Here is a 15,318-nt window from a genome sequence, read left to right as displayed (position 1 = left end):
AGTTTACTGTTCTGTAAAAAAAAAAAAACAGGGTCTGCCCAAAACAAAACGTGTGAAATGGACTTTCTACTGCGTTGTTGGCTCCAAAACAACAAAACTTAGAGGAAACATTGCTCTTTAATCTTTTCTCTCCCTCTGTTGCTCATCTTTTCTTTTCCTTCCTCAGGTAGCTCATCAGGACTAGCTAATCCCAACTTTGCCAACTTCGATAACTTCCCCAAATCGTGCAGTGCTGATTTTCCCTCGTTTAGCTCCACCCAGAGTAACTCTGTGGAAGCAGTCAGTGTCCCTGCGGACCGATACGCAGCCCTGGCCAACCTTGACAACGTATTCGGCACCAAACCTGAACAAGGTGCATTTTCACACACTCTTTACAGCTCATCTCTATCTAGGCTTGATATGAAGTTTTTTAAGCATGACAAATTTTTCTAAATATTTGAAATGCACAACTTTCCAGATAATGCATCTGTATCCTGTGCCGGGGTTTAAAAAAAACAATTTCTGTCTCCCTCCACAGGTACGAGCTCGGCCCCTCCATCAGCAGGTGTGGGTCCGCCCCCTCCACAGGCAGCTCTGTTTGGCGGCGGCGACCGCTACGCTGCTCTAGCTGAACTGAACACGGTCTTTTGCACCTCAGCGCCAAATGTGAGCGGCTACAACACTGCCACCACAACGCAAGGGTGAGACTATAAAGAGACAGGTCTCTTTTCCTCTCATCGTCTTTTTCTCGATCGTGTTGAACACTCTTTCTCTCATTCAGGTCTATGTTTGGATCCTCTACAGCTGTTGCTCCGGCTCAAGCACAACAGGGTTTACCCAGCATGCTTCAGGGTTTTGCAGGTAAACGTCTTTCAGATCTATTGGAGATTTCCATTCTGCCGCCTTCATCGCATCTCCTACATCTCGACTGCGTTTTCTAACAGGGCCTTCAACGAATCCATTCGTCGCTCCCGGGGCTCCGCAGGCCACTAACCCATTTCAGACCAATGGGAGAGGAGCAGCGCCAGGAGTGGGCGTGGCCACAGCAGGTATAGGCGTAGCTTACATGTACCTGCTAAATCTTAGAGTTTAAATAAGTCGATCGGTCAAACCCCGGCGTTTATTCTCAAAGAATCTTCTCTGAATTCAAAGCAGGCTTTGTCCTCTGTTTCGGAAGAGTTTAAGACACGAGAAGCAGCTCTTGTTTTGTGTCTCATTATTTATTTAACACACCAGAGGGCTTTGTGAAGATTTTTAAGTGGGTCAGATACGCCCAGTCTCCATGCTAGGAGCTAACAGCTTGAGATCGCTCTCACACGCGAGATACAAAGGCACCGCAGAAGAGCTGCAGAGATTTCTATATCCCTGCGGCGGATAAATGTTGAGTGTGTGTGTGTGTGTGTTCGTGTTCCAGAGAGAGAAAGAAAAAAGGCAGAAAGGAAAGGCGTCTTTATTTAAATGTGAATAAGGAGGAGAGTTTTGTATATAGGCCACAAATGAGAAAACAAAAGAGCAAGTGCGCTGCGACTGATGGTTTTGTTTGGCTGTGTTCTTGACATGCTGTTCAGACATGATAGGACCCCTGCAGGGTCAGGCTTACACTGCGGCTCACTTTGGTATGTCCATCTCTCTCTTTCCCTCATTTTCTCCCTTATTTCTCTTCCTTTTCTGGGGCTTAGCCTTGACATAGACTAGCAGGATAATATAAACATCACTGACCACAATTCTGCGGTCATCCCGACCTTCTGACCCCATTAAAGAAAGGTGTGCTTGTGTTGTCTGAGGTGGATGAACCCCAGATAATGTATTGTCTTATTATCCTTTGCATTGATATCCCATGTCTTCAGCTGTCACAGAAAATTAACCAAATGCATTTACGTTCAGTAGGCAATTAAAAATTTATATTTCATTACATACAAAATATCAAAGCAAGTGGCATCTGAAAACAAACGATGCCAGATCTTTTATTTTCTTAATTGAGGGCTATCATGTTTTACAGTGTCCAGTCTTCAGTGTCACATGATCCTGTCACTTTTGATCAATTTCAATTTTGTGTATGTTTATATATTATAAACTGTTGTTTGTTCTTCTCTGAGGGCTGTGTATTGTTTCTTTCCTTCTTTTTCTGCTTTAGTCATGATTTGTCATCTGCTCTACCGATTTAGCGCCACAGATTTCTGTACTCAGGACAAAAATAGTCAACATGACCCTATTTACTGTTCTTATTTTGAATGATTCATCAGTGCGTGTCACTTGAGATTGGTCTTCTAAATTTAAAACTAAAATGTAGTAACTTGCTCTGCCTCTTAAACATTTCGCTTTTCGGAGAGTTGGAAAAAAACATTAAGCTCTGTGTCTTAATTTAGTTTGTATGTTTTTTTCCATTGCAATTCCATTTCAGATCCACTGGTAAATAATATTAGGTTAGTTCATATAATATAGTTTAGCTGTTATTTAAAGATTTTTTTTCCAGTGAAGTTAACCTGAAACATGATGTCAGTGCATCTCACCGATTGGCTAAAAAGGAAACTGCATTGAAAGTCACATGTGTGTGTATGTAAGTCAAACTGAGACTCTTTGTGTCCCGTAGCCTCTTTCGGTCCACCGTCCATGAGCATGCCCACTGGTTTTGGAAACGCTGCTGCATATAACCTTCCCACCAGCTTCAGTGGAAACTTCCAGCAAGCGTTTCCTGGACAGCCGTACGCCCAGCCGCACGCGTATCCCCAACAACCCAACGGTAGGGGCTGAGAAAAGATTTTAATGCTGTTACATTAATGCTTTACAATTCAGTCCACCATCATGCAGCTTTTTGTAGAATGTTTCAGCTGTACTTTAGCTATTAAGATTTTCACATGTTCACATTTTTTTGTAGTCACATATTTGTTTTGTTAGGAGGTTTTGCTGCGTTTGGTCAGGGTAAGGTCGCACCATTTGGACAGAACATGACAGCACCTGGAGTAACCAACAATCCCTTCCTGGTAAGTTAAAGAACTCATTTTTGCAATGTTTTTATATATATATAAAGTCTACATTTAATTCCAAATGTTAATTTGAGTCTATTTATTTTACATTTAAAATGTACAATTTGAAGCTAAATCTTTTATTTAGAATTTATTCAGAATTATCAGTTGTAATTAATAATTTATATATTATAATTATACATTTTAAATCTACATTTTATTCCAAATGTTCTTTTTTTTTTTTTTTTTTTTTTTTGCTTATTTATTTTAAATGTTTTATAAAGTTTAAATTTTTATCGCAAATGTTCATTTGAGTCTCTTTATTTATTTATTTTACTAAATATTTTTATTTTGAAGCTATAACTGTTATTTAGAATGAATTGATAATAATGAATTATAATAAAATGTATAATTATAATATATAAATTATTAAAGTTTACATTTAATCTAAATGTTAATTAGACTCATTTTTTATGTATTTATTCATTTGCTTCTTTTATAAAATCTACATTTAATTCCTAATAGTTAGTCTTTAATTATTTATTCATTTTACAAAAAAAACATTTTGAAGTTAAATTTATTAATTTATAATTGTTATACATTTATAATTAATAATTTATGCCTACACTTTATTCCAAATGTTAATTTAATTATATTATTGTTATTTGTTTATTTTATTTATTCTGTATTATTTACAAAATAATTTTATTTTGAATCTAAATTTAATCATTTATAATTAATTAATTATTATACATTGTAATTAATAATTTTAAGTCTAGACTTTATTCCAAATGTTATTTTAAGTCTCTTATTTTTATCTATTTAGTATTTTTTTCCAAAACAATGTTATTTTGAAGTTAAATCTTGAGGTTTTTGTTGATGTTTTGTCTTCCAGGCAGGGGCGCCAGCAGCACAGTTTCCTGCAGGAGGCTCATCCACAAACCCCTTCTTATAGCACTCTTTCGTCCTCCAGCGGGCGACCTGCGACTCGTTCGCACCTCTTGCACTGTTTTGTTCTGCAAGTAGCTTTAAAAAAAAACATCAATTTCTTAAAGAATTTTTTATTGAATTTTAAGAGCAAAAGAATAAGAAAAAAAAAAACAGCAAAACAATAAATACATGATCCTGTCTATGGCAACATCCATAGCAACAGAAAACAAAACATTATGCAGGGTTGTCTGGAGAAAAGGAGCTTTTTTTTTTTTTTTTTTTTGTCATTCCTGTTAACTGGCCTGGAAATCATCTGCACGACGTGGCGGATAACTAAGTTATTGCAAACCTCCTGTTCATGTTAATGCTGCAATTCTGTACATAACTCTTTCATATTAGAAATTGCTAAATTTTAGATCTTTGTGCATATCAGTATTTGTATCTTTAACACATACACACATGTACACACACATATGCTGCATATACGCCGTTGACGTCCGCCATGCTGTGAATAACATTAAGCAAGAATGTGGAATCCCTTTTTTGACATCGCCTTTTTGTGCTTTTGGATTTTATGAGGCAAAAAAGATTGTTTTTTCCATTATGAGGAGTAATGAGAACTCATGAGACTCTGAATCAAGACCACTTATGTTACAGAAATCTAAGTTAATGTGTGTATATGTATATATAAATAAATATATATACAATATATATTAAAATGAATTTTACCAAAAAAAAAAAAAAAGTATATTTTTATGCTGTCCTTCTGTTTGTTCATAATTAAGTGTGATGGCTTAAACCTCTTGTACTTCCTGCTCCTTGTGTTCAGAATTTCGTTCCAGTGATGATTTGAGCATCATCTTCTGCCTTAAAAGTTTCTTCTGGATTCTCTCTCGGTGTTTCCATCTCAGGTTTTCGGCACACTGTAGTATACAAACCCCTCAAGAAGAAAACGATTGCAATAACTGAAAAATATCCCCCGTAGACGGTAAACTGTAAGACAAGTAACACAACAACAGTTTGAATGCAATCACTGTTTTTGTCACATTTTAGTTTTTTAGTTTCACATTCATTATTTACCCAGGGTTACCAATTAATTATGGGTGTTCATATCACACTGTACATTCATAAACCCTGGGTTAATGTTCTTATTTGCATATCTGCGGAGTCAGGGTCATTGATTGGACGATTTTTACTTTATGTACATAAATACATGTTACACATTGCCGACTGTACTATTTTTTTTTTTTTCTGAATGGACTTTTTGAAGTTAAGAATGAAACGGTATCTTCTATACTCCATTTGACAGAGTTTGATTCTTTTCCTATCAAATGCTAAATCGGCTGTTGATATACATATCGTGTTTTCGTGACTGTTCAAAGCACATGAAGCTGGTGATTGGTTGTTTAAATTAGGTTACGTTTACAGGACAACGATGTACTGAAAACAAACGTTTTTTCTTTGCATTTTTCGCATACAGACGACAACGTTGTCAAAAAAAAAATCCTGCTCACACCGATCCACGAAAATTACTAAAAACACTGTATTCTGCTGCCAGGCCAGTAGGTGGCGATGCCACTTTTTAAAGGAACAAATTCGCGTTTTTGTGGTTTACACGGAGACAATAACGGTATCGTTTTCAAAGACTTGCGGGCCCCCAAAACACAGTTGTCGTGTAAATGAATGGCCAAAACGCATAAAAAGTGTTCAGTTTTTAGTTGAAAACGGTGTCGTGTAAACGGATCCCTTAGTTCAACTTTTAAAAAGCTCGTTTCTAGACCCTGCCACTTTTTTTTCTTTTCTTTTTTCACTGCACAGACCTCCATTTCGTGTGTGAATCGCTCCTAACATCGCAACCTTTCACACTGCACATCATTTCAAGCAGTGCCAACCCCACTCCGGAGCAGGGTTTCACAATCCTGGGTAAAAAGCGGTGCTAAACCCACTTCTGAATTGTTCCTTTACCCGGGGTTAAGCGCAGTGTGAAAAGCCCTAGTGTTTTGTATCCAATAGAAATTTAGCATCTGTGTCATGCTGTTGTTTACCATATAAAATAATTTGGATTTACATAAAAGAGTGTAACCTCACCTGTGTGACAATATCCAGACCAAGCCCACTGCTATCCACCACCACAGAGGTGATGATTGTCTGGAGGACCAGAGCACAGAAGGTGTTGGCTCCGAACACAAGGGCGTAACGCTCCATGTTCAACCCCGCTGCTATCTGGAACCTATGAGACAAAGGACATGGAAATGATTGTGCATTCACTGGCTTAATGCTGTTTAAGGAAGAGCGGATTTGAGTGTAGATATGTTCTCTTTTCTTCCTGCTGTTTAATTTAGTGTAATATTTCATTCAAATATCTAATATCGTTGGCTAAAGTTGTTTTGTGCGAGTGCAATCTGTATAAATCCTTATCCTGTAATGAGAGACTGGAAAAATAATGGATATTTATTAGGGAACCCTGTGATGAGTTTTTGAAATTTACTGAGTTGTCACCGTCAATGAAAACTATTAAATATTAGGGAATTTTATAATTGTAATTTCCAGACCTGAGAAATTCTTGAAAGTTAAGACCATATTTTAATTATCTATACATTGCCCTTTATGAGTGCAAGGTTGCTATAATTATTTTCATTATTTGACAGTTATTTGAAATTTATACTTTAAAACATCATTAAACACATCTGATTCTACCATTAACAGGCTTTTTTTTTTTTTTGCCCTCTTAACCTTTGAAATATGTACTTTTTTATGGCATCTAGCCTACTGTAAAGAAGGTGTATAATGCTTTACATCATCAGGTTTCAACTAAAATAAATGGATCTGAAACTTGACTATCAGCATTACAGGTCCAAAATCTTTACCATTGCTCCAATTAAGGTGAAACGGCAAGTGGTCAGATAAGATAATACACATTTCTGAAGTTTGAAGCAGGAATAGATTATTTTCAGCAAAATGTGCTTCATGATAACATTTAACTTACTAAGAAATACACTTCATCTGAGCTGGGTATGCAAGCAGGTGCTTATAAGTCGTCACATATTTTGGACAGGACTTACATGGCAATGGTGATGAGCAGCATGTACAGGCTCTTAAAGATGATGTAGCCACAGTAGCAGACCCAGATGTTGGCGCTGAAGACCATAGCGAAGAGAGCACCGGCCTCCAGGGCAGAGAGCGCTCCCAGAGCCATCTCACCCCAGCGAGACCAGTCTGTAGATGCAAACCCGATCCCGTACGCCGCCGCGGCCCCTGTGGTGCAGACAGTGATGATGGACAGTAAAGTACCGTTGCCACGCGATCGGGAGTTTTGCGTGGGGGCGAAAAAGTTTTGCAGATTTCGGTCGTGTTCAAGTTGGTCAGGCGATGACCAACAGAAAAAAGCTTGTTTTGAAACTGACTATATTTGAGCGGTGCTTTACAGCATACTGTTATTTTGCCGCAAATGTGACCGCACCTAACCCTCTGGTGTTCTGCGGTCATTTTTGATTTTTTTTTTCTTCTTCTTCTTCTTCATCGGAATGGTACGAAACTTGGTAAAGGTTTTGGCACTTAACCTACTGTGTGAACACACACACAAAAAAATCATGGACATGATTCGAACAGGTTAAATGGTCTTGAAAAAATTGTCGCAATACTCTATTGGTGGGGTGGTATAATGGCCTTTTCACAAGATGTAAAATAAGTCTCTAATGTCTAAGTGTGTATGTGAAGTTTTAGCTCAAATTACCCACAGATATTTTTACATAGCATGTTAAAATTGTCACTTTTTGAGGATGAGCAAAAACGCACAGTTTTTGTGTCTGTCCCTTTAAATGCAAATGAGCTGCTGCTCCCGGCACAGAGGACGGAGCCTCACACAGACACACACTGAAAATTGTTAAAACTTCTAGCCTTTTATGTTCAAACCGGAGTCAGACAAAGATGAAGAGAATCAAGAAGAAGTGACAACATGTAAAAAGCAACAGGACATTTCTGAATGGTTAGTTGATGAATTTATGTAGCTTACACTCAAAAAAATGTTTTGTTCAATTTCATTAATTAAAATGAGCATATACGACACAACCCTTCATAGAAATGATTCCAGCTTAATTTCATTAAATGTAATCAATGTAATTTTTTTTAATTGAGTCAACATGAATATTTTTCGTTCGTCTTAACCGGATGTCACTCAAAAAACGAATTTTGGCCTCTCGTTAAAATAATTAATTAAAATAAGCAAAAGTAACACGATTGTTTAATATTGTCACAACTTAATTTAATTGTGTTCAATCAACCTAATTAATTTGTGTGAAAACTACATGAATCATTGTTGTTGACATCTAACTGGGCAGTGGATCTGTAGTTCCCAGCATGCTTTGCAAGGGACTGCATTATTAAGAGGGTCAATTTAGGGAAAAAGTGTTATTTTATGTGTTTTTCAGTAAATGGAAAGATGTTGTTAGTTAATGTTAGTGTTTAATGTTCAGTTATGTTAGAAACTTAGCGGACTTTCTGTAATGTTTTTGAATTTTGTGGTTACCATTATGCAGAAGAGTGGCGACTGTGTTTAGGCTGTGGGCTCATTATTACACTATATGTGCATTAAACCTCGTGTTCAGGCTGTGGGCACTCAGCATACACTATGTGTAAACCTCACTCGCAGACCTGCACAAGTAATATTATATTACTATGTACAAAATGGTTATAATTCAATTGAATACTAGTTGTGTCTATTATTAGAAGTGACCGTAGAGTCAAATTAACTAAAATTATAATGTTGGTGATTTAAGGCAGGACAAAAACTAAATGTAGTTACTAGTTAAAGGTGCTGTAAGCGATGCTGGGAGTCGTAACTTCTTGTTGACATTCGAATTGTTGTCAAACAAAACGGAGGCTAGCTAGACCCTCCCTCCTCCTCATCCCGTCTCCTCCCTCCTCCCCTCCCTTCCGGCATAAAGGAAAGTCTAGTCACTACAAACAAAGTTAAGTTTTACTGAGTTTACATTGTTTACAAGTTTACATTGAATACTTCATTCAATGTGTAATGTCGCCAAGTTAGATAAAGGGTTTTATATATTGCAGAACAGAATGCAGAAAAAGAGAAACATTATTTTAAAATCGTTTCGCCACCTGAAGCTATAACTATAGCTCCCATACAAGGACGCAATAATAGCAAGATAACGTTAGCTTCGCGTTTCCCAGTGAGAATAAACAACGGCGGCGTCGTAAACAAATTTAGTCAAAGTTGTCAACAGCCTATAAATGAACATTCAAATTCATAACAAAGAGTGGATGAAAACAATCATTCACACAAATTGTCGCCCTACTGTGAATTTGCTTGATCATTTACAATAGAGATTGATCGCTAGCTGCTAGAAACATAACGTTATATGTTGTATTCACCAAAGCTAACGCTGACTGCATAGTTCTAGCTAATTACATCCTTGACCTTGTGTTGGTTTGGCGAACATGAACGTCAGTTTAGAAAGAAATATGGATTTACCTGTTCTGCAAAAACAGAGCAACTGAATGTGGATCGGAAGCCCTTCTGCCGGCGGAGTTCTCGCCACCTTTCGAAGTTTTTTCCGATGTAAATTCGGTATTTCGCGCGTTCCTTATCCTCGTCCCTTATCCTTGTCCCTCTTCTTTGCAATTTGTTAATCGGAACGTCGTCTCTTTGGTCGTGTGTCGGCCATAATTCAAACTTCCCTCTTCATGCTTCTCTCTCCTCCACACCCCCTTCATGTGCACGCGCACTAACCCCCAAACCACACCCCTCAAATACTTCTTGTCGGTGATTGGCTGGAGCACTGTTTGTTGTGTTTCATGGTGCGGGTGAGCCCAGTTTGTTTTTGTTGCCGTTTGTGGAGCCTGTGGTGTCTAGAGAGACCGCGTTTTTTTACAGTGTGTTCAGGGGACAGGCAGCTAGCGGATAGTGAGGAGATGTTTGCTGTATGTGACAAAAAATGTTTGGGCCTAAAAAACGCGTGGCATCGCTTACAGCACCTTTAACCTGACAAAACTTTGTCTAGCAGGAATGACTAAATTAATTTAAATTCATACAACAAGATTACAACAAATTATTTCAAACTAATTCCATTTTGTTGGAAAAATGTAATTCAATTTCGTGGAAAACCTTTCCTTAATTTAATTAAATTCGTTCAACAGATTATTTTTTGAGTGTATGTGTAGTTATCTTCTAGTCATTGATTAGCATATTCTGTCATGATAATCTATAAATCGCGTTCCCCGGGGGCGGGGTTTATGTAAATTTTTTGGGTTAGTGATGTCACTAACCCGGGAGGAATGTCGTGTAGTCCCTACCAGCCGGTTGTTGTAGTCCTTAAAAAGCAATTTCTTTAAAAGCAAATATCTCACTTCGCTTTGAACTTTGAGCGTTGTAACTTTGCAGATGTTGTTTATGCTCAAACAGCAACATTACACACTAACTAAAGTTAGAAAAGTGAAATCATAATTAACCACCCCTTTAATGGGAGATGAATTTCACCTAGTGAAAACTTTTGGTACTGCAGCTAAATAAAATCTTACTGAAAGCAAATTTTTTTAGATATCAGGCTCAAATTTTGAACACAACTTGTTTAAATTTATGGCTTTGATTTTCTTACAGTTTTAGAGTAAAACATGTTTTTGAAAATATATATTTCATATAAAAAAAATTCAGAATAATAACCGTAAAATTCTGTAACTTTTTTTACGTTCACTTTTTGAAAAACTGTTTTCACTTCAGCAATAAACTGCCAAGTGTCATCTTTGAAAAGAGATCAAACTTAAGTCTCTGCTCTAAAGCATTCAAGATTTACAACAGTTTAAGTTGGAAATTTAATTTTCAGGTCTATGCTCAAAAAGTTAATAAATGGATTAAAAGAATAAATGGAAAAAAAGAAATAAAAATGTGCTAATTTTTGACCGACACTCAAAGATAACGAGAAGGTTAAAATGACAAAATGACGAAAATTTTGACTTTAGAATTTTAATAAAAATTCCACTTGCAACTCTTCTCTTAACTGATTTACTGGCGTCACTCACATGAGATCACACACAGCAATAGAGTGCAAGACAAGTGCAACAGTCAGTTGCAAGCCGTCAGCCCGCATTATTTCAACTTAGTTTTAAAATAAATGTGTTTAACAGCGGAATTCGTGGTATAAAACTACATTACCCATGATGCTGTACAGACAATTACACCAATCAGTCAAAACAAGAAAAACATGCCAAAGAGCTCTTTAGCCCCGCCTATATATATTGTTTATATATAGCCTATATAGCTATAATCAACCTTTTTAAATGCGTAGTTTTATATTTCTCCATCATTTTTTATTTGATTATGCAGTTCGCAATGCTTCATGGGATTGTAGTTCTTTCCCTCACTAAAGCTTTTAAGTATACAGTCTTGCACCTTTGTATTTTTGTCAGATTTTCAAAGACTTTTTCCTTCAAATCAAAGTTTGTAGTGTTATGATTTACCTCATAGCTGGTTGGCTTGGAAATCCCTTTTGTAGAAATGAATGGAAAAAATACTTCCGGAACCAGCACAACTTAAAAAGTGGGCGGGCACTCTCTCCCCTACATTTATTTCTTGTTTGAGAAGCAGTTTCACTCGGATATACGTCACAATAGGGAAGAAAAATCTATCACAATAAAGTTCAACTTTATCTAAGTTCATAACAAGTATAGGCCTAAGTGTCCCTTGTACTCACCAAAAAGGTTTGAGAGGGCCTCCACTCCTCCATTGTAGACCGTGAAGTTACTAGACGGCTCCACATGCTCCCACAGAGACTGGACGTAGTTCACCGTCTGGTTGTAGCCGCAGGTAGACAGTGCCCACCACGCTGACCAGATAAGCAGCGTACGGGAGGAGTAACACTGCAGGAAATCCCCCCACAACCGGAGCAGAACATCACCACAGCCACCTGGGATATTATCAGGACAATCAGACCTCCACTAAGATCATGTGGAGTCATTTAACTGTTTAATATGTATTTGTTTAGTTTAGTCATTTTATGGAATCAGCTTTCCAATGCAAGACAGTTTATTGTCTTTTATAGAGATGTGCAGTTTGTAATCCTTAAAATCAGCATGAAATAAAAATTCACCCTTTCTATTTTCTAAATGCATCTTAATGATCTTATTGTGAATGTTTCATCCATGCATGTTTCGGCAGACAGACTTTACGTTACAAAAAAATTTGTAGTTCAAGTTCATTTTAAGTCTACATAATAAAGTTCAAGTATATTTTAAGTATACTTTATGTAGTAAGTAGTATACTTGTTAGTGTACTGTTTCAATACTACCTGGGACTAAATTGGCCCACTTTGTAGTGTATAAGTATAGTTTTAAAGTATACTTAAAGTGTAACAGTAGTAAACTTTGAGTACTGCTTTACAACAACCTTTTACGTTTGTACTCTATTGATAGTTTAGTTGTTATATACTTGTAGTACATTTTTTAGTTTACGAAAGTACACTTTGAAGTATACTCGCAGTAAACTACTAGTTTAGAAGTTTTATACTGCATGTATACCCAAATATACTTAGATATTTCTGTCAGCATATACTTGTGTAATTTTATATACTTGTGTATACAACTACCATAAAAAGTTCGATTTTTATACATTTTATTCATTAAGATAATCTTCACAACTTTAACGGATTTTGAAGCCTTAATGCAATTGTCGGAATTAAACAAATAGTTACACTAAAAAAATATATGATCAAAAAGTTATAACAACATATGTTTTTACACTGCTTTAACAGTGTACTTTTTCCCCCTTTTTTTGTCAGTTTTAATGTAATTTAAGTTTAAATGACTTAAACATCCAAGTTGATTGTACTTAAAAATTTAAGGCAGCAACTTTTTTAGGAACTACACCAGTCACATGACTCCAATAAGCTTCTGAAAACTCTGAACAACTTCTGAAAGTTGGAAAGTTTGAGTTAGAATTGTTTGCAAGAGTGCAAGTATAAATACAACAATGCTGTAAAAGCAGACTACAGAGTAGATGAGTTTTCATGTTCAGTGTGATGTTTAACCTCTGGAAGCTCTGTAGTCCCATTTAGCCACTTGTTAGCAACTGCCTTTTTAAGACACATAAAAGCTTAATAAAATAAGGAGTGGGCTATTACTGATGTATTTTTATGTCGCAGAATAAAACATGAAAATATCTTGCACTTGTGTTCACCACAGACCTTATTTCAGGCATTTAACCAAAAAACCCATTGACTTTGAGACAATGGATCCAAAAGTGCAAAAATGCATCTTATTTCTTGGTTTTAGGACTAATTCCTGCAGCACTCTATTAGCTTCTACCCCAGTGACACAATATTAGCCATGTGATATTACTAATATGGCAGATTTGAGTAGTCCTACCTGTCTTGGAAATGTTTGCACTACTATCACACTCATTGAAACCTTCCAGTATTTCCTGCTTCGGTTTGGATCCATCCACCTCTACGGCATCTTTTTGGTCATTGCTCTGAAGATCCACCTCTGTCATAGACCCTTCCTCGGGTTCCAGATGTTTAACTGTCTCAACATGCCCTTCACCATCAGTCTCTCTACTAGCTCTGCTCCTTTGGTGGAAGAACATGCTTGTCTTAGGCATTGGGAGAAGAATTGAGGAGATCAACGCAACGGCGGTGAGAACAAGTGTAAACACTAGAATGTAGCTGTAGGACATCAGTTCAAAAGAGACTAGGACCTGGCCTAACACTGAACCCACGGTGTAGCCCAGCAGCTGTGCGGTCCGGCAGTACGAGGTGGCTTTCAGGTAGTGCTTCAACTCCACCATGCTGTAGATGTACGTGAAGTAAGCAACGTCACACGACGTCACCACTCCATATGTAAACTGCACAGCCTGCATCTCTCGTACACCCTTACACCACAGTATCATTGCCGTGGTGGCAAACAGGACTAAACACTGGAAGACAACCACGGGTTTGTAGCGTAGCCAATCAGTGAGGAGGAAGACAGGAACCAGCACTGTCAGGTAAGAGTACGTCCACACTGGGAATATCTGATTGGTTACCTTGAGGAGGAAAAAAACCAGCTACTTACCACCAACAACAAACAAGATTTATTGCACAAATCTTAATCAGTAATCAAATTGATTCCTGCAACAACAACAAAAAAACACTTGTAGCCTATAATTAATTACTATAAATATAATACAAGACAAAATATATTGGAAATAATATAGAAATAATATTATTATACAAATAATGATATACAATATGTAAATAAAAAATAATTATAATTTTTTAAATAAATATATCATGTCACAATTCTGTTACTATTTGAAATGCCATGTCAACTTGTCAAATATAGATTTTTTTATAGAATATTATTTCTATCCACTATTTTACAGCAGTGTACAGAATTTAGAATTTTATTGCACAAATCTAAATCTAACTATATCAGAATTACAATAATTGATTCATGCAAAAAAAAATGCATGTATCCTATTATTAATTAATATATTTACTAAAGAACAAGAAAAAATATATAAATAATAATATTATATAAATAATAAATAATAATATGTACAATATATTAGTAAAACAAATCATTTTAATTCTAATTTGAAATATTGTTTCTATCCACTGCACATTTTATAACAGTATATATACTTTTTTATTGTACAAATCTAACTCAGTAACTATATCAGAATCACAATAATTGACCATAAAAGGTTATGCTTTCTCTGTCATTAATTTTGCAAATGAAGGCAAAGTTGACCCAAAAATGAAATTTCAGTCATTTCTGTAGGCCTACCCTCATTCTAAATCTGTCACTCTCTTTCTTCTGTGGAACATGTAAGAAGATATTTTGAATGTTTTGAACTTTTTGTCCATACAATTAAAATCAGTGGGATTCAAAACATCCATTGTCTTTCATTGTATGGACAAAAAAACACTTAGGCCTATTAGACCTTTTTAAAAATATCCTCATTTGTGTTGCACAGAGGCAAGAAAGTACAGGTTTGGAATGACATGAGAGTGAATATGACAGAATTGGAATTTCTGCAGTGCACTATCCCTTTAACAACATGAGTCATGCAGTTAGATTTGGAAATCCAAAAACATTAAGTTAATAATTAAACTTTGGTTACTATACCTGCTCAATGGTTAGGTTCTTGTCTGGTCCAGTTAGGAATGGAATGAGAAATGGTTCTAAAGGCTTTACTGTGCTGAAGAACCCATAGATGCATAACAGAGAAGTGGGATACTTCCAGTCCCTCATCCACCGCTTCAGAGTGTCCATATTCACAATCTGTAGGTTATTAAAAAACGAACACTTAATTTTACTTTTGTAGCATGCACTGTTTACCTTTGCCGGTGTGTGAGATCTGTTTTCATGGAAATACTGTTCCTCTCTTAAGATAATCAGCACACACTGAGTGTGAGACTCTCTGCGTGTGTGTGTGTCTGTATATGCTGTAAAT

The 15,318-nt window shown here is 36.4% G+C and overlaps 2 protein-coding genes across 6 annotated transcripts in view; one reads left to right on the top strand and one right to left on the bottom strand.

The window, feature by feature from the left end:
- Positions 1–4,583, top strand: part of agfg1a (ArfGAP with FG repeats 1a) — a 27,900-nt gene extending 23,317 nt beyond the window's left edge. For 2 of the 5 annotated variants that reach the window (XM_082179386.1, XM_082179388.1), the window contains 7 exons: positions 167–352; positions 518–680; positions 761–840; positions 924–1,028; positions 2,570–2,719; positions 2,875–2,960; positions 3,838–4,583. In XM_082179386.1, the coding sequence (XP_082035512.1) occupies positions 167–352; positions 518–680; positions 761–840; positions 924–1,028; positions 2,570–2,719; positions 2,875–2,960; positions 3,838–3,897 (830 nt within the window). In that variant the 3' untranslated portion in view covers positions 3,898–4,583. Of the gene's footprint in view, positions 1–166; positions 353–517; positions 681–760; positions 841–923; positions 1,029–2,569; positions 2,720–2,854; positions 2,961–3,837 lie in introns of those variants that run through there. The other 3 variants (XM_082179387.1, XM_082179389.1, XM_082179390.1) reach the window with 3 other exon arrangements.
- slc19a3a (solute carrier family 19 member 3a) lies at positions 4,427–15,318 on the bottom strand. Its single transcript, XM_082179391.1, has 6 exons — positions 14,991–15,318; positions 13,245–13,902; positions 11,576–11,788; positions 6,935–7,127; positions 5,961–6,102; positions 4,427–4,865 (listed from the first exon to the last, which is right to left on the bottom strand). Exons 1-6 carry the CDS (start codon positions 15,135–15,137, stop codon positions 4,698–4,700), a joined length of 1,521 nt encoding a protein of 506 aa, XP_082035517.1. The 5' UTR covers positions 15,138–15,318; the 3' UTR covers positions 4,427–4,697.

The sequence above is a fragment of the Leuciscus leuciscus genome (assembly GCF_965113295.1).
Source record: "Leuciscus leuciscus genome assembly, chromosome: 9".
In the NCBI taxonomy this organism is placed as follows: Eukaryota; Metazoa; Chordata; class Actinopteri; order Cypriniformes; family Leuciscidae; genus Leuciscus; species Leuciscus leuciscus.
This window is presented reverse-complemented; position numbering and strand designations above follow the sequence as displayed.

Excerpts from the sequence above, each read along its gene's own strand:
- slc19a3a (XM_082179391.1), bottom strand. The coding sequence starts at position 15,137 with ATGGACACTCTGAAGCGGTGGATGAGGGACTGGAAGTATCCCACTTCT. Across the intron at positions 7,128-11,575 it reads GGCCCTCTCAAACCTTTTTG|GGGCCGCGGCGGCGTACGGG; the intron begins GTGAGTACAAGG and ends TCTGCACCACAG. Across the intron at positions 6,103-6,934 it reads CTGCTCATCACCATTGCCAT|GTTCCAGATAGCAGCGGGGT; the intron begins GTAAGTCCTGTC and ends TTTGTCTCATAG.